At 44.0% G+C, this 21,947-nt stretch overlaps 2 protein-coding genes across 8 annotated transcripts in view; both read left to right on the forward strand.

The window, feature by feature from the left end:
- Positions 1 to 12,475, forward strand: part of LOC135504085 (homeobox protein Hox-C5a-like) — a 95,354-nt gene extending 82,879 nt beyond the window's left edge. For 5 of the 7 annotated variants that reach the window (XR_010450068.1, XR_010450063.1, XR_010450069.1 and 2 more), the window contains 2 exons: positions 8,286 to 8,744; positions 9,250 to 12,475. The gene's annotated coding sequence lies outside the window, so the exon portion shown is untranslated. The remainder of the gene's footprint in view (positions 1 to 8,285; positions 8,745 to 9,249) is intronic. The other 2 variants (XR_010450064.1, XR_010450066.1) reach the window with 2 other exon arrangements.
- A 5,357-nt stretch (positions 12,476 to 17,832) lies between these two features.
- LOC135559296 (putative uncharacterized protein DDB_G0271982) lies at positions 17,833 to 21,465 on the forward strand (the record flags this gene model as incomplete). Its single annotated transcript, XM_064993488.1, has 4 exons — positions 17,833 to 17,880; positions 18,432 to 18,488; positions 21,198 to 21,277; positions 21,387 to 21,465. Coding segments are annotated over 4 exons (264 nt in total), but the record flags the coding sequence as incomplete, so codon positions are not given.
- Positions 21,466 to 21,947: the final 482 nt, after the last annotated feature.

Genomic DNA, 21,947 nt, shown 5'->3' on the forward strand with positions numbered 1-21,947 from the left:
CTGTCGCAGCCACTGCCTGTCACAAAGGGAGTACCCAAAGGCTCAATCCTAGGCCCATGCTCTTCTCAATTTACATCAACAACATAGCTCAGGCAGTAGGAAGCTCTCTCATCCATTTATATGCAGATGATACAGTCTTATACTCAGCTGGCCCATCCCCGGATTTTGTGTTAAATCCTCTACAACAAAGCTTTCTTAGTGTCCAACAATCTTTCTCTACCCTTAACCTTGTTCTGAACACCAACAAAACAAAGGTCATGTGGTTTGGTAAGAAGAATGCCCCTCTTCCCACAGGTGTTATTACTACCTCTGAGGGTTTAGAGCTTGAGGTAGTCACCTCATACAAGTACTTGGGAGTATGGCTAGACTGTGCACTGTCCTTCTCTCAGCACATATCAAAGCTGCAGGCTAAAGTTAAATCTAGAATTGGTTTCCTCTATCATAATCACTCCTCTTTCACCCCAGCTGCCAAACTAACCCTGATTCAGATGACCATCCTACCCATGCTAGATTACGGAGACATAATTTATAGATCTGCAGGTAAGGGTGCTCTCGAGCAGCTAGATGTTCTTTACCATTCGGGCATCAGATTTGCCACAAATGCTCCTTCTAGGTCACATCACTGCACTCTATACTCCTCTGTAAACTGGTTATCTCTGTATACCAGTCGCAAGACCCACTGGTCATGCTTATTCATAAAACCCTCTTAGGCCTCACACCCTCCTATCTGAGATATCTACTGCAGCCCTCATCCTCCACATACAACACCCGTTCTGCCAGTCACATTCTGTTACAGGTCCCCAAAGCACACACATCCCTGGGTCGCTCCTCTTTTCATTTTCTCTGCAGCTAGCGACTGGAACGAGCTGCAACAAACACTCAAACTGAACAGTTTTATCTCAATCTCTTCATTCAAAGACTCAATCATGGACACTCTTATCATGGACACTCTTATCATGGACACTCTTATCATGGACACTCTTATCATGGACACTCTTACCATGGACACTCTTACTGATAGTTGTGGCTGCTTTGTATGATGTTTTGTTGTCTCTACCTTCTTGCACATTGTGCTGTTGACTTTGCCCGATAATGTTTGTACCACGTTTTGTGCTGCTACCATTTTGTGTTGCTACAATGTTGCTGTCATGTTGTGTTGCTACCATGCCGTGTTGTCATGTTTTGCTGCCTTGTTATGTTGTTGTCTTAGGGCTCTCTTTATGTAGTGTTGTTTCTCATTTTGATGTGTGTTTTGTCCTATATTTACATTGTTTATTTTTTTATTTTTTTCCAAGGCCCCCGTCCCCCCAGGAGGCCTTTTACCTTTTGGTAGGCCGTCATTGTAAATAAGAATGTGTTCTTAACTGACTTGCCTAGTTATATAAAAGTTTTAAAAAACGTTTTTTATTTTTTTTTTTTTTTTAATACTACAGTAATATAAAGACCAAATGCACGTCTGTTTTACCCATCTCTATCTGGCTTTTTGGGGTCATCTTATTTTTTTACTGTAAGGATGTTTTTTACATTTTTATTGCACCTGCAGAGATTTAAAACACTCCAATATCGTTGCTTTAAATCATTGCACGAGCGAGCACTCTCTCGCAGTCTTTCTCTTTCTCCATCAATTCCATCCAATTTGCGTCCAAAAATTATAATCCTGTTCAAGATTGATATATAGGCCTATATATCGATGTCCTAGCCTACCTCTTTCAGTTAATAAATTCAATGCAGTATTAGCCTTATATTTAGCTAATGAATGATGGGCTAAGCATAATACGTTTCTAACTTATAGCCTCTGTCTCTTGCGCAATACACACACACACCTGTGCTCCGCTAGCCTCCCTGTAAAAAAGGCTCCTTAGCTCTCGGAGTCCCATGGAGGAAAAGCTAGACTAGAAGAGCTTTCTTGACTTTTATTTTTTATATATTTTTTCTTTTTTTTTTCTTATACCAATAGACTATTCGAGGATACAGAAGGCAATAGACCTCACGGGTAGTTTGAAACCAGAGTGATCACGCGATGGCGGTAGGCTATAACAGTTATTGAGTCAGACCCATAACCATTCATTCCTCATGAATAGAAGCAAAAGTCTTCTGCATCTCAATCTAGTCCGATATTATTCAAGGATGTCATTAGAATGATGAAGATGAGGACAACAAAACGTATTTAATTTAACTGTTGAAAGCGAGGAGGGAATGAAGAAACACTAGAGAGAGAAAGAGGAAGTAGGCTAATAACATTCAGGGAAATATTCTGAAAAATTGTAGGCCTCATGTGATGCACTGGAATCACGTTCTCTCCCTGCTATATCATGGTTTGAACGATGTGACTAATTCCAGTCCATATAATACAGTATAATACAATACAGCACAGTAATACAGTTCACACTCAAAAGGATTAGCCTACTGAAGCTTGTTTCATTTATTTACCTAAGAGAGCATAGCTCGTTCTATATGCAGAGGCCAATATACACTACATGACCAAAAGTATGTGGACACCTGCTCATCAAACATCTCATTCCAAAATCATGGTCATTAATATGGAGTTAGTCCCCCCCATTGCTTCTATAACAGCCTCCATTCTTCTAGGAAGGCATTCCACTAGATGTTGAAACATTGCTGCTGTGGCTTGTTCCATTCAGACACAACTGTATTAGTGAGGCAAGGCACTGATGTTGGGTGATTAGTCCTGGCTCGCAGTCTGTGTTCCAATTCATCCCAAAGGTGTTCGATGGGGTTGAGGTCAGGGCTCTGTGCAGGCCAGTCAAGTTTTTCCACACTGATCTCGACAAACCATTTCTGTATGGACTTCGCTTTGTGCACAGGGAGCATTGTCATGCTGAAACAGGAAAGGGCCTTCCCCAAACAGTTGCCACGAAGTTGGAAGCACAGAATTGTCAAGAATGTCATTGTATGCTGTAGCGTTAAGATTTCCCTTCACTGGAACTAAGGGGCCTAGCCCGAACCATGAAAAACAGCCCAAACCATTATTCATAATCCACCAAACTTTACAGTGGGCACTATACATTCATCAGTCCAGAGAACCAATGATGTCAAGCTTACACTACTCCAGCCGATGCTTGCCATTGCGCATGGTGATCTTAGGCTTGTGTGTGGCTGCTTAGCCATGAAAACCCATTTCATGAAACTTTCAACGAACAGTTATTGTGCTGTCGTTGCTTCCAGAGGCAGTTTGGAACTCGGTATTGAGTGTTGCAACCGAGGACAGACAATTTTTACGCGCTAATTCTCTTCAGCACTCGGCAGTCCCTTTCTGAGCCGTTGTTGCTCCTGGATGTTTTCACTTCGCAATAACATTGTGTGCCGCCATATGGGACTCCCAGTCACAGCCGGGTTGTGATACAGCCTGGATTCGAACCAGGGTGTCTGTAGTGACGCCTCTAGTACTGAGATGCAGTGCCCTAGACTGCTGTGCCATGATATATATGATATAGTGTGTCATATAGCCTATGTATTGGATAATGACACAATCATTTGGGCTTTTTTTCCCATTTGCCCGAAATGCCAGATGGCCAGTCCGCCCCTGCTATGGTGTATTGCAGAAGGAAGTTGCTTATGTGCATATAGTTCAAGACAAGACCGCATGTTGGGAGAAAGTAAATTGACAGTGTCTTTTCCTTTTCCTCACTTATGAACTGTTCTTGTGAAGTGCTGAGTGCAGCAGCTAAGTCTCTGGTCCTTTCATTACACTCTGCATTGTTTACATCAATATGGGGCACCGGGCCATAAATCTCCCGCCTGAGCCGCCGAGACAGAACCATTTGTATGCACTTCTTTTAACCGACAACATCCTCTGCCCATTAACGTCCTTCCCCACGCTCTCAGTCTCCTCTTATCTGCCCAAATCGAGCTTTATCCACCGAAAACAAATTCGCAGATCTATGGCATGGTAGCTTTTTCTTGAAAAGAGCAGTGTAGAAAACAGTGCGTTTTTGGAACAAAGGGGTTAGGAATATTATTTTTGCTCCAAGTCCAACATGGTATACATGGGAAAATAAAAAATATATATTTGAGTGGAAATGCTAGTGTTGTGCGTTTGGTATATATTTTCTGTAAATATCGCCCATGTTTATACAAGTCTCCATATTCTGCCTGTTTTCATATAAGCAGGGGATAAATATTTTATACAAGTATTATTTTATCAATGTTTTCCTGAATTTGTCAGCCACCGAACCAAGAGACTGCAGAAGGCAATATGTTATACACCAACCCAAGAGCAGGCTAAGAGACTGCAGAAGGTAATATGTTATACACCAACCCAAGAGCAGGCTAAGAGAGTGCAGAAGGTAATATGTTATACACCAACCCAAGAGCAGGCTAAGAGAGTGCAGAAGGTAATATGTTATACACCAACCCAAGAGCAGGCTAAGAGACTGCAGAAGGTAATATGTTATACACCAACCCAAGAGCAGGCTAAGAGACTGCAGAAGGCAATATGTTATACACCAACCCAAGAGCAGGCTAAGAGACTGCAGAAGGTAATATGTTATACACCAACCCAAGAGCAGGCTGAGACTGCAGAAGGCAATATTTTATACACCAACCCAAGAGCAGGCTAAGAGACTGCAGAAGGTAATATGTTATACACCAACCCAAGTGCAGGCTAAGAGACTGCAGAAGGCAACATGTTATACACCAACCCAAGAGCAGGCTAAGAGAGTGCAGAAGGCAATATGTTATACACCAACCCAAGAGCAGGCTAAGAGAGTGCAGAAGGTAAGGGGGTTGTAAAAAGGGGTTGACACCCAGAGAGACCGTCGCCCGCTTTTGTGCAGAGAGAAAAAAATGATTTATTGCCACGCGAGCGGTTCAACCAGAGTTCACTGAGAATTGTGATGTTTGCGCGCGGAGGAGATAAATGATTGTCTTGCTGAGCTAGTATATCACAGATTCTATATCCAGTAGGCTACAGGCGAGTAAGTGTGCTCAACGGTTTGAGGCAAAGAAAACAAACGGAATGTAATTACTTTAGGCCTGATTTCTCCTCTCCAGATTACAGGACTGCCTGATGCTACAGGTATACAAGATGATGATGATGATTTAATAATAATAGCGTTACGCTCATAATTATCATACTCATCATAATGCCAATAGTGTACATCTAAATTGATCATTTGTGAAGGAAATTAAAAAGTGCATTAAATGCACATGAACCTCAAATAAACCTATCGAGTTCGGTTATTAGTATAATTTACCCATGTTTTAATTTATCCCCGGTTATGGAATGAATCTTCTCGCATTCAATGCACACACCAACCAAGTCATGTTTCATGTAAACTGCACCAATGTCGGACCTGTTATGTGCATAACGAATGCCTCTATCTGACAAGATCTGTGACAGCAATTCACTGAACTCTAAATAACAAAAGTTCTTAATACAAGATTGATTTTGGAAGAACAATTGGAACGGGTAAGAAAACAACGGGCGTTTTCTTGATAAGAGCCCTCTAATAAAGGCTGTGTGACTTGCCTGTTTCATTGCGCACAGTATGGCATACCAAATCTAAATAAAATGTTATAAGGGTATTTTAATGTAATATGTTAAAGAAATGCATATATATCTGACTTTGTATGTTTACACCGTCTTATTCTAGACGTTTAGTGACATGGATTTATTTGTATCAATCTCATATGATCTGAAAGAAATGTAGGCTAAATTCTTGCTCTTCGAGCATTCATTCTTAGGCTTTAAACATGACGTGAACACTCTTCTACGACCCATAAATCAATTTAGCCGAAATTCAAGTGGAGTAATTTGTTTATGTTGGTTATAACTTCATGCTCTCAATGACCAATTGGTGTTGCCGGTGTTAACAAGTGTTGTGCCGAAAATCTCCCCCCTGCCAGAATCCCCCCCCCCCTCGCGTTCTTTATTGCTGCGACTTGCTTGCTAGTTGAGATTTCTGCTCTTCACTCCGTTGTCAGGTTAGCCTAAATGTCACTGATCTTAGTAGCAGAAGGCATTTTTGTCTGCAGTTTTCGGTTTGGCTATTTGTTTCAAGTGTATGTGGCGGTTATAGCTTGTATAGTGCCTGCGCCCGCCCATGTCGTCCGTACCTAAATCCGCTACTGATTTGTATTAGTTTATGAATAAATGTCTTTGCCAATATTAATCTCTCCCATGTTTTATTCGACTCGTAAGGATAATAATTCAGCCATAGTTGTTCTGAAATGTTTATTGCTTGCCAACATTTTACTCCCTCCTCTATGTTTAATATAACACACATACATTAATTATTCATTTCGGTTGCATATCCTGATGTGAAGTTTGTTCTATAGAAAGTATTTGACTCTGACGTGTGCCACAGAAAGTATTTGACTCTAGCCACAAAATTAAGGAAATTAGAAGGGGGGGGGGGATTCTGGCAGGGGGAGATTTTCGGCACAACACCGGAAATTCCAGCTTTGCCCCTCATGCTATTCGTGTTGTTCTTTGGTATTCTAAATTATGTCATGTATTTCCTTTGATCATTTGTGCTTACAATGATGATAAACACGAGATGATCATGTTGATGTCAAAATAACTTATTGGAGTGAGGGTGTGAAGTGTGAATGCAGCTTCAAGGAGTGAGGCTGCCTTTGTGGCGGGGCGAGGAGGAGGGTGAACGGAAGAGAGATTAAATCAGAGTGGTGCTGGAGAGGCTAAGACGTCTACTGGAGGATTCTCCTCAACAGCGTTGCCGTATTATATTAGATAAATAGAGGTACTGTAGGCTATACTTGTAGTAAAAGGCCTATAGTATTGAATCAGCTTTTCGAAATAAATGCAGTAGCCTAATGACGGCATTGGTCCAATGTATACGAGGGTCTATGGCACTGCCATGTTCATTTGAGTTTGATATGTACATATATATTTGGTGTATATTAAGCTAATAATATTTTACACGATTGCATTATTATAATATATTTTGTAATAGCCTACAAGTTCAAAAAATGTACCCTAACACACTTCGTTAGTAGCCTACACTGTATTGCTTTAGTGTTCGCTTTGGGTTCATATGGCGACAGTATGTCCTTATTCGACTACCTCTTTGTCTGTCCGACCGTATACGACACATGTTTTATCAATCGAAAACGACTCTGTAATATGAATGTTGTTTGACAGAGCGAACACATCCATGTTGCAATTGATTAGTGAAAGCAGATAAGCAGACATTTGAGGTAAAACTACTATTATTTACGATATTCTTTTCATTATCTTTGTTTGGCAATGATTTTCAAAACCCTTCTTTCACCACTTCCATTTAATATATGAAGTCGTTTGCTTATAGGGAAGTAATTACGCTAATAACTCGGGTCTTGTCATTCTTTGCATTTTCATACAACCAGCAGAAATTGTCTGCATAATCACGTGCAAATAGAATAAATAAATATACAAAAGTGAGTTTTAAGCCCAAGCAGTGTAGTCTATATCTGGAAGATGTAAGAACACAATTCACAGTGGTTCATCATCATTTTTAATATAGTAATAACAGCTATATTTCAAACAACAGCACACTCATATTATAATTACACATTCACGAAAAATACACATTCAGTCAAAAATAATGTTAAAAATATTTTGTGATAGCATTGATATGATCCAAGTAGCCTTACATATCATTCATTCAAATAGGCTACTCAATCAATAGTTTCCATTAAGGAGCATTGCTATAACGTACCAGGAAAGTTCAAGAAACGAAGTAACTTTAATTGCGCTGGGTTTTCATTCGAATATCTTCCCAATTGTGGTAGGCCTACTCTGTAAATAACAAATAAATATATATTTAGGTCCAAATTATCCATTCAGTGTGTGCCTCTCTGTCTCTGTTTCTGTCTCTGTCTCTGTCTCTGTCCCTGTCTCTGTCCTGTCTCTGTCCTGTCTCTGTCCCTGTCTCTGTCACTGTCCTACCTCTGTCTCTGACTCTGTCCTGTCTCTGTCGTGCCTCTGTCCTGTCTCTGTCCCTGTCTCTGTCCTGTCTCTGTCCTGTCTCTGTCCCTGTCTCTGTCCTGTCTCTGTCGTGTCTCTGTCTCTGTCTCTGTCTCTGTCTCTGTCTCTGTCTCTGTCTCTGTCCTGTCCCTGTCTCTGTCCTGTGTCTGTCCTGTCCTTGTCCTTGTCTCTGTCTCTGTCCTGTCTCTGTCTCTGTCCTGTCCGTGTCTCTGTCCTGTCTCTGTCGTGTCTCTGTCCTGTATCTGTCTTTGTCTCTCTAAAACGGCATACTGATCATGCACTGCTATTGTTCTCTTACTATTCATATATTCTAATTGGTTGTTTTCATCCGTAGGTTAAGAAGAAATAAACGCGTATTGCTATGCTGCCTGAAGAATCGGAGCGGGTTCCTCGGGCGCCATTAAGTTCCTTTCAGACTATTGGAGGATAGCTACAAGTGACTTCACGGTTTATCCATCTGGTTATATTCAATACAGTCTTACATCTTATTCAAAGTCATTTAAGTTCTGTTCATGCAAAAGTTCATTCCTTCCCAACTTTTGAGGTCATATCCATTTGAAGTGCACCCTGCTATATCTATGGACCACCACCAATCCCCCATATGTCATCCACAGGGCTACTACAACACTAGCACCTGCTGGATATGGCACTGGACACAGTAGAGGCCACGCGCCACAATTCAGAGAGATCCCACTCTTTCGTCCTACTGTCACCCCTTCTGCTTGTGTCAGCTGCACTCTGCTCCTGTCTGACCCGTTCTGGGGCACGCCTGACCTGGTGGATACCCGCCATGGTAAGGCAAAGCTCTCTTCAGAGGAAACAGGTGCATTCCATCCACCCCTTTGCCTCTCACCAAGACATCTCTTCCCCTGGATGACAGAAACTCATCAAAAATGCAATTTCAGAATGTGGAGGGGTTTAGGTCCCTGGTTTGATCAATTTCTTATCATTTATGTTAGTTCACAACTGTATTACATACAATGCTTTCCTCCTAGATAGGTCAGATACCCAGGGGTAAATTGGGACTATAAACCCTGCACATAATACTGACAGGACTGTTGTAGCACATGTGACACTGCAGGTGATTATTTCCAGCGGTGGTCTCACTCTTTAAGTGATGAGGTGAGTTGACACTGCCATGTGTAGATTTTATTAATGCATGTGTCAGATGTTTCCCCTCCTAGACTTTGTCTTTAGAAGGGGGGAAGATGTAACACAAGATGTAACTATCCCTTGTTATGTCTCAGACACTTGCAGTACAACATTACTTTTAAATGTTCCTTTTGTCATTTCCCCAGGTGATTCAGTGTGCTGTCATAACGAGGCTGGTGGTCTCCTAAGTAGAGGAAGAGATGGAAAAAGATACAGAGACAGAGGGAGAGACAGAGGGAGGCGAGGCGAGAGCCACAGCGTTCACCAGCACCCAGCTAGTGTTACTAGAGAAGGAATTCCACTTCAGGCCCTACCTGTGTCCACCCCGCAGGCTGGAGATGGCTGCAGGCCTGAGGCTCACCGATCAGCAGGCTGGAGATGGCTGCAGGCCTGAGGCTCACCGATCAGCAGGCTGGAGATGGCTGCAGGCCTGAGGCTCACCGATCAGCAGGCTGGAGATGGCTGCAGGCCTGAGGCTCACCGATCAGCAGATCAAGATCTGATTCCACAACCGACGCATGAAACACGAGAAGGACCATTAGGAGGACAGTGTCATAGAGACTGAGACGCCAAGCCATCCTTCTCTACCACCACACACGTTGTCCTCCCTCAGTCCAAGGTTCTCTATTGGTGTTGGGTACTCAGTTCTTGTCTGGTGAGAGCGCCTAGATCTCCAACCCTCCTCTTCATAGATTAAGATCGTACCCCTGCTCTGGTTGGTTTTAACAGTAGAAATGACAGTGAATGTTTTTGTGTTTCCTCCATGGATCTTCCCCATCTCACCACCATACCTGCACCTGTCTCTTACTGTTGGAGACAGCAGTTTTTTGTCCACAGGTCTCTCAGAACCTTCCCCATGGCACAATGATGCACACCTATCTTATGACATCAGTGCACGCTTCAAACGTCACGGCTTCCCCCTAGAACCTATTACTCACCATTGAGAGTAGGGCACAACCCTAACACCTACTGTGAGGGGAAAAAGTATTTGATCCCCTGCTGATTTTGTACGTTTTCCCACCGACAAATAAATTATTAGTCTATAATTTTAATGGTAGGTTTATTTGAACAGTGAGAGACAGAATAACAACAACAAAACAATCCAGAAAGACGCATGTCAAAAAAGTTATAAATTGATTTGTATTTTAATAAGGGAAATAAGTATTTGACCCCTCTGCAAAACATGACTTAGTACTTGGTGGCAAAACCCTTGTTGGCAATCACAGAGGTCAGACGTTTCTTGTAGTTGGCCACTAGATTTGCACACATCTCAGGAGGGATTTTGTCCCACTCCTCTTTGCAGATCTTCTTCAAGTCCTTAAGGTTTTGAGGCTGACGTTTGGCAACTCGAACCTTCAGCTCCCTCCACAGATTTTCTATGGGATTAAGTTCTGGAGACTGGCTAGGCCACTCCAGGACCTTATTGTGCTTCTTCTTGAGCCACTCCTTTGCTGCCTTGGCCGTGTGTTTTGGGTCATTGTCATGCTGGAATACCCATCCACAACCCATTTCCAATGCCCTGGCTGAGGGAAGGAGGATCTCACCCAAGAATTGACGGTACATGGCCCCGTCCATCGTCCCTTTGATGCGGTGAAGTTGTCCTGTCCCCTTAGCAGAAAAACACCCCCAAAGCATAATGTTTCCACCTCCATGTTTGACGGTGGGGATGGCGTTCTTGGGGTCATAGGCAGCATTCCTCCACCTCCAAACACGGCAAGTTGAGTTGATGCCAAAGAGCTCCATTTTGGTGTCATCTGACCACAACACTTTCACCCAGTTGTCCTCTGCATCATTCAGATGTTCATTGGCAAACTTCAGACGGGCATGTATATGTGCTTTCTTGAGCAGGGGGACCTTGCGGGCGCTGCAGGATTTCAGTCCTTCACAGGACTACCAATTGTTTTCTTGGTGACTATGGTCTCAGCTGCCTCGAGATCTTTGACAAGATCCTCGCTACTAGTTCTGGGCTGATTCCTCACCGTTCTCATGATCATTGCAACTCCACGAGGTGAGATCTTGCATGGAGCACCAGGCCGAGGGAGATGGACAGTTATTTAGTGTTTCCTCCAATTGCTAATAATTGCATCAACTGTTGTCACCTTCTCACCAAGCTGCTTGGCGATGGTCTTGTAACCCATTCCAGCCTTGTGTAGGTCTACAATCTTGTCCCTGACATCCTTGAGAGCTCGTTGGACTTGGCCATGGTGGAGAGTTTGGAATCTGATTGATTGATTGCTTCTGTGGACAGGTGTCTTTTATACAGGTAACAAACTGAGATTAGGAGCACTGCCTTTAAGAGTGTGCTCCTAATCTCAGTTCATTACCTGTATAAAAGACACCTGGGAGCCAGAAATCTTTCTGATTGAGAGGGGGTCAAATACTTATTTCCCTCATTAAAATGCAAATCAATTTATAACATTTTTGACATACGTTTTTATTTTATTTATTTTATCCTGTCTCTCACTGTTCAAATAAACCTACCATTAAAATTATAGACTGATTACTTCTTTGTCAGTGGGAAAACGTACAAAATCAGCAGGAGATCAATTACTTTTTTCCCTCACAGTAGATTGTGAGTCGAAGGGCTCAATTCAATCAAACCAGCCCTGCAGACGTTACCTTTCATTCAACGTTTTGATAGCAGCTACCTGAACAAGGCATAATTATTACCTGTAGGTTATCCTGAGTATCCCTGGGACAAGGTTTCTTGTCCAAAGCAACCACTACTGCCCCCTCTGTTGCTATTCTATTATACCTTGTGGCAGATGTAAGGCATGATGTACTGTACATAGCATACCAGTAATCTTTTGGCATAATTGACCTGATTTAGCTTATAGCAATAAACTCCTCAAATACCTTCTACTGGTATTACTGTACTGTTTTGCATGATGAATGCATGTTTTGAATACATCATTAATCTGTGTCAGATAATGTATCAGATAATTGACTTGTGGTTGTCATCTCTGTAAATCGTAGAGAAAATAATTTGACTTTGCTATAGTTGTTTGATGTTATGTTCTGATCGTGTAAGTAACATAATTTACTAGCCATCCATTTAGTATTTTCAAGACCTCCTCCTGTGTCAAATACATGTGGCTGTTGTATCCGTAGACCAGAGGGAGAGACTTGACTTTGGCTGTAGGTGTCATGTGTTAGGTCTTGTTTCATGTGTTCTTATCATGTTCATAGCTGCTCATATGTGTAAGTTGTTTATATGTGTAAGTTGTTAAGGCTAAGTGTGAAAACACAAGCAAGCATATGTTCATACTGAACAAAGTTCTATTTTTGTTATGTATGTATTATGTAAATTACGTTTTTGATACTGTTCTTGATTATTTGAGATGTTTAATAAATGCATTTGTGTGAAATCAATATCAGTGGAATCCTTATCTTCATTAATTTCTTATCAGAATGACTTCATTCTCCAACAGCATTTTATTGAGATTAAAGAGCGTATGCTACTTCTGGAAAACAGGGTTTGTAATGAAATTAACCCATTCTGTAGAATAGATTCAATAACAACTCTGTGATATTATGTTTTCATGTTACACAATCTCTGGAAACAGCTTCTCCCTGGCTCCTGCTTCCGAGCTACCGTACATTAATCATGGAGACAAGGTAGCATTACCAGCCATCCAATTACAGGCTCTCAACTCAACCCTCTCCTTTTCAATTGGCTATTCGAAGCAGTGCAAGCGGGGACTAACAGTGCAAGCGGGGACTATTGGTTGCTTGGCCCAGCACCCTATAGGCTACAGCACCCTATAGGCTACAACACAGCACACTATAGGCTACAGCACCATATATGCTAAGGCATCTGTAGTAGGCTTTCAGGCAAAACAGTTTCTACTTGTAATTACACATAGAGAGAGAGTGTGTGAGACAGAGCGTGTGAGAGAGAGGGAGAGAATGTGTGTGAGAGTGACAGAGAGAGATCGGGAGGGAGGAAGATGGGGAGAGAGAGAGAGAGGGAGAGAGTGTGTGTGAGAGTGACAGAGAGAGAACGGGAGGGAGGGAGATGGGGAGAGAGAAAGAGAGAGAGAGAGAGAAAGTGTGTGTGAGAGTGACAGAGAGAGAACGGGAGGGAGGGAGATGGGGAGAGAGAGAGAGAGAGAGAGGGAGAGAATGTGTGTGAGAGTGACAGAGAGAGAACGGGAGGGAGGGAGATGGGGAGAGAAAGAGAGAGAGAGAGAGAGAGAGTGTGTGTGAGAGTGACAGAGAGAGAACGGGAGGGAGAGAGATGGGGAGAGAGAGAGAGAGAGTGTGTGTGTGAGAGTGACAGAGAGAGAACGGGAGGGAGGGAGATGGGGAGAGAGAGAGAGAGAGAGAGAGAGAGAGTGTGTGTGTGTGAGAGTGAGAGAGAGAGAGAGAGAGAGAGTATGGAGTAAATGTCAGCAGTGTTATCAAATCAAACTTTCATTTGTCACTTGAGCTGAATACAACAAGTGCAGACCTTACTGTGAAATGCTTACTTACAGGCCCTTAACCAACAGTGTAGTTCAAGAAGAGTTAAGAAAATATTTACCAAATAAACTGAAGTAAAATATTATAAAAGGTAACAAAATAAAATAGCAATAACTAAGCTATACAGTGCCTTGCGAAAGTATTCGGCCCCCTTGAACTTTGTGACCTTTTGCCACATTTCAGGCTTCAAACATAAAGATATAAAACTGTATTTTTTTGTGAAGAATCAACAACAAGTGGGACACAATCATGAAGTGGAACGACATTTATTGGATATTTCAAACTTTTTTAACAAATCAAAAACTGAAAAATTGGGCGTGCAAAATTATTCAGCCCCCTTAAGTTAATACTTTGTAGCGCCACCTTTTGCTGCGATTACAGCTGTAAGTCGCTTGGGGTATGTCTCTATCAGTTTTGCACATCGAGAGACTGACATTTTTTCCCATTTCTCCTTGCAAAACAGCTCGAGCTCAGTGAGGTTGGATGGAGAGCATTTGTGAACAGCAGTTTTCAGTTCTTTCCACAGATTCTCGATTGGATTCAGGTCTGGACTTTGACTTGGCCATTCTAACACCTGGATATGTTTATTTTTGAACCATTCCATTGTAGATTTTGCTTTGTTTTGGATCATTGTCTTGTTGGAAGACAAATCTCCGTCCCAGTCTCAGGTCTTTTGCAGACTCCATCAGGTTTTCTTCCAGAATGGTCCTGTATTTGGCTCCATCCATCTTCCCATTAATTTTAACCATCTTCCCTGTCCCTGCTGAAGAAAAGCAGGCCCAAACCATGATGCTGCCACCACCATGTTTGACAGTGGGGATGGTGTGTTCAGCGTGATGAGCTGTCTTGCTTTTACGCCAAACATAACGTTTTGCATTGTTGCCAAAAAGTTCAATTTTGGTTTCATCTGACCAGAGCACCTTCTTCCACATGTTTGGTGTGTCTCCCAGGTGGCTTGTGGCAAACTTTAAACGACACTTTTTATGGATATCTTTAAGAAATGGCTTTCCTCTTGCCACTCTTCCATAAAGGCCAGATTTGTGCAATATACGACTGATTGTTGTCCTATGGACAGAGTCTCCCACCTCAGCTGTAGATCTCTGCAGTTCATCCAGAGTGATCATGGGCCTCTTGGCTGCATCTCTGATCAGTCTTCTCCTTGTATGAGCTGAAAGTTTAGAGGGACGGCCAGGTCTTGGTAGATTTGCAGTGGTCTGATACTCCTTCCATTTCAATATTATCGCTTGCACAGTGCTCCTTGGGATGTTTAAAGCTTGGGAAATCTTTTTGTATCCAAATCCGGCTTTAAACTTCTTCACAACAGTATCTCGGACCTGCCTGGTGTTGTCCTTGTTCTTCATAATGCTCTCTGCGCTTTTAACGGACCTCTGAGACTATCACAGTCCAGGTGCATTTATACGGAGACTTGATTACACACAGGTGGATTGTATTTATCATCATTAGTCATTTAGGTCAACATTGGATCATTCAGAGATCCTCACTGAACTTCTGGAGAGAGTTTGCTGTTCCTTTTGTCCAGGTGAGAAAGGGCAGTGTGGAGTGCGATTGAGATTGTGTCATCTGTGGATCGGTTGGGGCGGTATGCGAATTGGAGTGGGTCTAGGGTATCCGGGAGGATGCTGTTGATGTGAGCCATGACCAGCCTTTCAAAGCACTTCATGGCTACTGACATGAGTGCTACAGGGCAGTAATCATTTAGGCAGGTTATCTTAGCTTCCTTGGGCATAGGGACTATGTTGGTCTGCTTGAAACATGTAGGTATTACAGGTTGAAAATGTCAGTAAAGACACTTGTCAGTTGGTCCGTGCATGCTTTGAGTACACGTCCTGGTAGTCTGTCTGGCCCAACGGCTTTGTGAATGTTGACCTGTATAAAGGTCTTGCTCACATTGGCTACGGAGAGCGTTATCACACATTCACCCAGAACAGCTGGTGCTCTCATGCACGTCTGGGTTTCCCTATGTCCGTAATAGTTTTCAAGCCCTGCCACATCAAAGCGGCAGTTCTAGCCTTTGGCTTGAAGCGGATGTTGCCTGCAATCCATGGCTTCTGGTTGAGATATGTACGTACTGTCACTGTGCGGATGACGCCGTCGATGCACTTATTGATGAAGCCGATGATTGAGGTGCTATACTCCTCAATGCCATTGGATGGATCCCGGAACATATTCCAGTCTGTACAAGCAAAACAGTCCTGTAGCGTAGCGTCCGCATCATCTGACCACTTCTGTATTGAGCGAGTCACTGGTACTTCCTTCTTTAGTTTTCGCTTGTAAGCAGGAATCCGGAGACAAATGGAGGGTGAGGGAGAGCTTTGTATGCTGTATGCATCGCTGTGTGTGGAGTAAAGGTGGTCTAGAATGTCTTTCCCTCTAGTAGCACATGTGACATGCTGGTAGAAATTAGGCAAAAACCTATTTAAGTTTGCCTGCATTAAAGTCCCCGGTCACTAGGAGCGCCGCTTCTGGATGAGCATTTTATTTTTTTCTAATGGACTTAAATAGACGGCTACAAATAATATAGAGTATTCTCTTGGTAGATAGTGTGGTCTACAGCTTATCATAAGGTACTCTACCTCAGACGAGCAATACCTCAAGACTTCTTTCATTTTAGACATTGGCACCAGCTGTTTTTGACAAATAGACACACACCCCCACCCCTCATCTTACCAGACTTCTCTGTTCTGCCCATGCATGGAAAATCCCACCAGCTCTATATTATCTGTGTCATCGTTCAGCCACGACTCTGTGAAACATATGATATTACCGTTTTTAATGTCCCATTGGTAGGATAATCTTGCTCGTCAGTCATCGATTTTATTTTCCAATGATGGCACGTTGGCCAATAGAACGGATGGCAGTGGGAGTTTACTGCTCGCCTACGAATTCTCAGAAGGCAGCCCCACATCCACCCCTTTATTCTCTGTCTTTTCTTTACGCAAATTACAAGGATTTGGGCCTGTTCCCATTAAAGAAGAATTAAAGAAGACTCATTAAGGAAAAATTATTCTTCCAGTTCGAGGTGAGTCATCACTGTTCTGATGTTCAGAAGTTATTTTCAGTCATAAGAGACTGTAGCAACAACATGATGTACAAAATAAGTTTAAAAAAATATTACAAACAACGCAAAAAAACAAACAAAATAGCACAGTTGGTTAGAAGCATGTAAAACGTCAACCATACAATAGGCGGTGTCAGAGGAAGGCCCATAAAATTGTCAGAGACTCCAGTCACACAAGCGAGACTGTTTTCTCTGCGAGAGAAAGAGAGCACGAGAAAGTGGTACTGGAGAGCCAAGTCTAGGAAAGAAAAGGCTCCTCAACAAAGAGAGCGAGAGAAAGCTAGAAGAAATTAGAAAGCTGGACAATTAATAAAATGGCCACTGGAGAAAGCGAGGAGAAAGAGAGCCCCCCCTATTCCTTTTGTAGAGCGAGAGAAAGCTGATAGAGAGTGAAGCGAGAGAGAGAAAGCAGAGAGAAAGCCGACTGAGAAAGCGACGAGAGAAAGCCTATTATTGTATTCGAGAGAAAGCTACTTTTTATCAGAGATTTTATTTGTGCGATAGAAATTTCAGAAAGAGAGAGAAAGAGAGCAAGAAAGCGAGTTAGAGAAAGCAGAGAAGAAAGCGAGCAGAGAAAGCGAAACTTGTATTCCCCTGCACAGAGAAAGTTATTTGAGAGAAAGGCGAATAAGAGAGCCCGAGAGAAAATAGCCTCATTATTGTTAGATTGAAAGCGAGAGAAAAGAGAAAGAAACATTACTTTTTAGAAAGCGAGCTGAGAAATATTTTCTTAAAAGAGAAAACTTGAGAAAGCGAGCGAGAGAGAAAGCGGCGAGAGAAAGCGATTTCAAAGAAAGCGAGAGAAAGAGAGCGAGAGAAAGAGAGAGAGAAAGCAGTTTGAGAAAGAGAGCGAGAGAAAGAAAGCAAAACGAGAGAAAGAATAAAGCGAGAAAATATTTTAGAAAGCGACCGAGAGAAAGCGAGCGAGAGAAAGAGAGCGAGAGAAAGCGAGCGAGAGAAAGAGAGCGAAGCGAAAGAGAGAAAGCGAGAAGAGAGCGAGAAAAGCGAGCGAGAGAAAGAGAGCGCGAGAGAAAGAGAGCGAGAGAAAGCGAGAGAGAGAAAGCGAGAGAGAGAAAGCGAGAGAGAGAAAGCGATCGAGAGAAAGAGAGCGAGAGAAAGAGAGCGAGAGAAAGCGAGAGAGAGAAAGCGAGTGAGAGAAAGAGAGCGAGAGAAAGCGAGAGAGAGAAAGCGAGTGAGAGAAAGCGAGCGAGAGAAAGAGAAAGCGAGCGAGAGAAAGCGAGCGAGAGAAAGAGTGCGAGAGAAAGAGAGCGAGAGAAAGCGAGAGAGAGAAAGCGAGAGAGAGAAAGCGAGCGAGAGAAAGCGAGAGAGAGAAAGAGAGCGAGAGAAAGCGAGCGAGAGAAAGCGAGCGAGAGAAAGAGAGCGAGAGAAAGCGAGAGAGAGAAAGCGAGTGAGAGAAAGAGAGCGAGAGAAAGCGAGTTAGAGAAAGAGAGAGAGAAAGCGAGTGAGAGAAAGCGAGCGAGAGAAAGCGAGCGAGAGAAAGCGAGCGAGAGAAAGAGAAAGCGAGCGAGAGAAAGAGAAAGCGAGCGAGAGAAAGCGAGCGAGAGAAAGAGAAAGCGAGCGAGAGAAAGCGAGCGAGAGAAAGAGAGCGAGAGAAAGAGAGCGAGAGAAAGCGAGAGAGAGAAAGCGAGCGAGAGAAAGCGAGAGAGAGAAAGAGAGCGAGAGAAAGAGAAAGCGAGCGAGAGAAAGAGAGCGAGAGAAAGCGAGCGAGAGAAAGAGAAAGCGAGCGAGAGAAAGCGAGCGAGAGAAAGAGAAAGCGAGCGAGAGAAAGCGAGCGAGAGAAAGAGAGCGAGAGAAAGCGAGAGAAAGCGAGAGAGAGAAAGCGAGAGAGAGAAAGCGAGCGAGAGAAAGCGAGAGAGAGAAAGAGAGCGAGAGAAAGCGAGAGAGAGAAAGCGAGTGAGAGAAAGAGAGCGAGAGAAAGCGAGTTAGAGAAAGAGAGAGAGAAAGAGAAAGAGAGCGAGAGAGCGAGAGAAAGCGAGCGAGAGAAAGCGAGAGAGAAAGCGAGCGAGAGAAAGAGTGAGAGAAAGCGAGCGAGAGAGAAAGCGAGAGAGAAAGCGAGCGAGAGAAAGAGAGCGAGAAAAAAGCGAGAGGGAGAAAGCGAGAATGAGAAAGCGAGCGAGAGAAAGAGAGCAAGAGAAAGAGAGCGAGAGAAAGCGAGAGAGAGAAAGCGAGAGAGAGAAAGCGAGCGAGAGAAAGCGAGAGAGAGAAAGAGAGCGAGAGAAAGAGAGCGAGAGAAAGCGAGCGAGAGAAAGCGAGAGAGAGAAAGCGAGAGAGAAAGCGAGAGAAAGCGAGCGAGAGAAAGAGAGCGAGAGAAAGCGAGAGAGAGAAAGCGAGCGAGAGAAAGAGAGCGAGAGAAAGAGAGCGAGAGAAAGCGAGAGAGAGAAAGCGAGAGAGAGAAAGCGAGCTAGAGAAAGAGAGCGAGAGAAAGCGAGAGAGAGAAAGCGAGAGAGTGAAAGAGAGAGAGAAAGCGAGTGAGAGAAAGCGAGCGAGAGAAAGAGAAAGCGAGCGAGAGAAAGCGAGCGAGAGAAAGAGAGCGAGAGAAAGAGAGCGAGAGAAAGCGAGAGAGAGAAAGCGAGAGAGAGAAAGCGAGCGAGAGAAAGCGAGAGAGAGAAAGAGAGCGAGAGAAAGCGAGAGAGAGAAAGCGAGCGAGAGAAAGAGAGCGAGAGAAAGCGAGAGAGAAAAGCGAGAAAGAGAGAAAGAGAGCGAGAGAAAGCGAGCGAGAAAGAGAGAGAGAAAGCGAGTGAGAGAAAGCGAGCGAGAGAAAGCGAGCGAGAGAAAGCGAGCGAGAGAAAGAGAAAGCGAGCGAGAGAAAGAGAAAGCGAGCGAGAGAAAGCGAGAGCGAGAGAAAGAGAAAGCGAGCGAGAGAAAGCGAAGCGAGAGAAAGAGAGAGAGAAAGAGAGCGAGAGAAAGCGAGAGAGAGAAAGCGAGCGAGAGAAAGCGAGAGAGAGAAAAGAAAGAGAAAGAAAGAAAGCGAGCGAGAGAAAGAGAGCGAGAGAAAGCGAGCGAGAGAAAGAGAAAGCGAGCGAGAGAAAGCGAGCAGAGAAAGAGAAAGCGATGAGAAAGCGAGCGAGAGAAAGAGAGCGAGAGAAAGAGAGCGAGAGAAAGCGAGAGAGAGAAAGCGAGAGAGAGAAAGCGAAAGAGAAAGCGAGAGAGAGAAAGAGAGCGAGAGAAAGCGAGAGAGAGAAAGCGAGAGAGAAAAGAGCGAGAGAAAGCGAGAGAGAAAGAGAGAGAGAAAGAGAAAGAGAGCGAGAGAGCGAGAGAAAGCGAGCGAGAGAAAGCGAGAGAGAAAGCGAGCGAGAGAAAGAGTGTGAGAGAAAGCGAGTGAGAGAAAGCGAGCGAGAGAAAGCGAGCGAGAGAAAGCGAGCGAGAGAAAGAGAGCGAGAAAAAGCGAGAGGGAGAAAGCGAGAATGAGAAAGCGAGCGAGAGAAAGAGAGCAAGAGAAAGAGAGCGAGAGAAAGCGAGAGAGAGAAAGCGAGAGAGAGAAAGCGAAGCGAGAAAAGCGAGAGAGAAGAAAGAGAGCGAGAGAAAGAGAGCGAGAGAAAGCGAAGAGAAAAGCGAGAGAGAGAAAGCGAGAGAGAAAGCAGCGAGAGAAAGCGAGCAGAGAAAGATGAGAGAAAGCAGAGAGAGAAAGCGAGCGAGAGAAAGAGAGCTGAGAAAGTGAGCGAGAGAAAGCAGAGAGAGAGAAAGCGAGAGAGAGAAAGCGAGCAGAGAAAGAGAGCATTAAAGCGAGAGAGAGAAAGCGAGAGAAGAAAGCGAGAGAGAAAGAAAGCGAGAGAAAGAGAGCTAGAGAAAGCAAGAGAAAGCGAGCGAGAGAAAGCAGAAGAGAAAGAGAAAGCGAGCGAGAGAAAGCGAGCGAGAGAAAGAGAGCGAGAGAAAGAGAGCGAGAGAAAGCGAGAGAGAGAAAGCGAGAGAGAGAAAGCAGCGAGCGAGAGAAAGCGAGAGAGAGAAAGAGAGCAATTAAAGCGAGCGAGAGAAAGCGACTTCCAAGAGAGCGAGAGAAAGCAAGAGAGAGAAAGCGAGTGAGAGAAAGAGAGCGAGAGAAAGCAAGTTAGAGAAAGATGAGAGAAAGCTTTCAGAGAAAGCTCTCTCTCCAAAGCCAGCAGAGAAAGCCCACTGTTCATGACTCTTTCAGAGTTGTTGCTCAAGAGAAAGAGATTGAGAAAGAGAGCGAGAGAAAGCGTCAGAGAGAAAGCGAGAGTTTAGAAAGCGAGCGAGCTCTGTGAGAGAAAGAAGCGAGAGAAAGAGAGCGAGAGAAAGCGAGCGAGAGAAAGCGAGAGAGAGGATGATAAAACGAGCAGAGAAAGCGAGCAGAGAAAGCGAGGAGAGAAAGAGAGCGAGAGAAAGCGAGCGAGAGAAAGCGAGCGAGAGAAAGAGAGCGAGAGAAAGCGAGAGAGAGAAAGCGAGAGAGAGAAAGCGAGCTAGAGAAAGAGAGCGAGAGAAAGCGAGAGAGAGAAAGCGAGAGAGAGAAAGCGATCGAGAGAAAGAGAGCGAGAGAAAGAGAGCGAGAGAAAGCGAGAGAGAGAAAGCGAGAGAGAGAAAGCGAGCGAGAGAAAGCGAGAGAGAGAAAGAGAGCGAGAGAAAGAGAGCGAGAGAAAGCGAGAGAGAGAAAGCGAGCGAGAGAAAGCGAGCGAGAGAAAGAGAAAGCGAGCGAGAGAAAGCGAGCGAGAGAAAGCGATTGAGAGAAAGAGAGCGAGAGAAAGCGTGAGAGAGAAAGCGAGAGAGAGAAAGCGAGCGAGAGAAAGAGAGCGAGAGAAAGCGAGAGAAAGCGAGAGAGAGAAAGCGAGAGAGAGAAAGCGAGCGAGAGAAAGCGAGAGAGAGAGAAAGAGAGCGAGAGAGCGAGAGAAAGCGAGCGAGAGAAAGCGAGAGAGAAAGCGAGCGAGAGAAAGAGTGTGAGAGAAAGCGAGAGAGAGAAAGAGAGCGAGAGAAAGCGAGAGAGAGAAAGCGAGCGAGAGAAATCGAGCGAGAGAAAGAGAGCGAGAGAAAGAGAGCGAAGAAAGCAAGAGAGAAAGCTAGAGAAAACATGAAAGCTAGCGAGAGAAAGAGAGCGAGAGAAAGCGAGAGAGAGAATGTGAGAGCGAGAGGAAGCGAGAGAGAGAAAGCGAAGAGAGAAAGCGAGAGAGAAAGCGAGCGAGAGAAAGAGAGCGAGAGAAAGCGAGCGAGAGAAAGAAAGAAACCAATCAGGGAGAGATTGAGTGAGAAAAAATAGAAGGCAGGCAGCAGCGTTGGAATCTTTGCATTGTTGCATGTGCTGTGTGAGTAGAACAGATGGAATTTATGGTAGTA

This window comes from Oncorhynchus masou, chromosome 18 (genome assembly GCF_036934945.1).
Source record: "Oncorhynchus masou masou isolate Uvic2021 chromosome 18, UVic_Omas_1.1, whole genome shotgun sequence".
Lineage (NCBI taxonomy): Eukaryota > Metazoa > Chordata > Actinopteri > Salmoniformes > Salmonidae > Oncorhynchus > Oncorhynchus masou.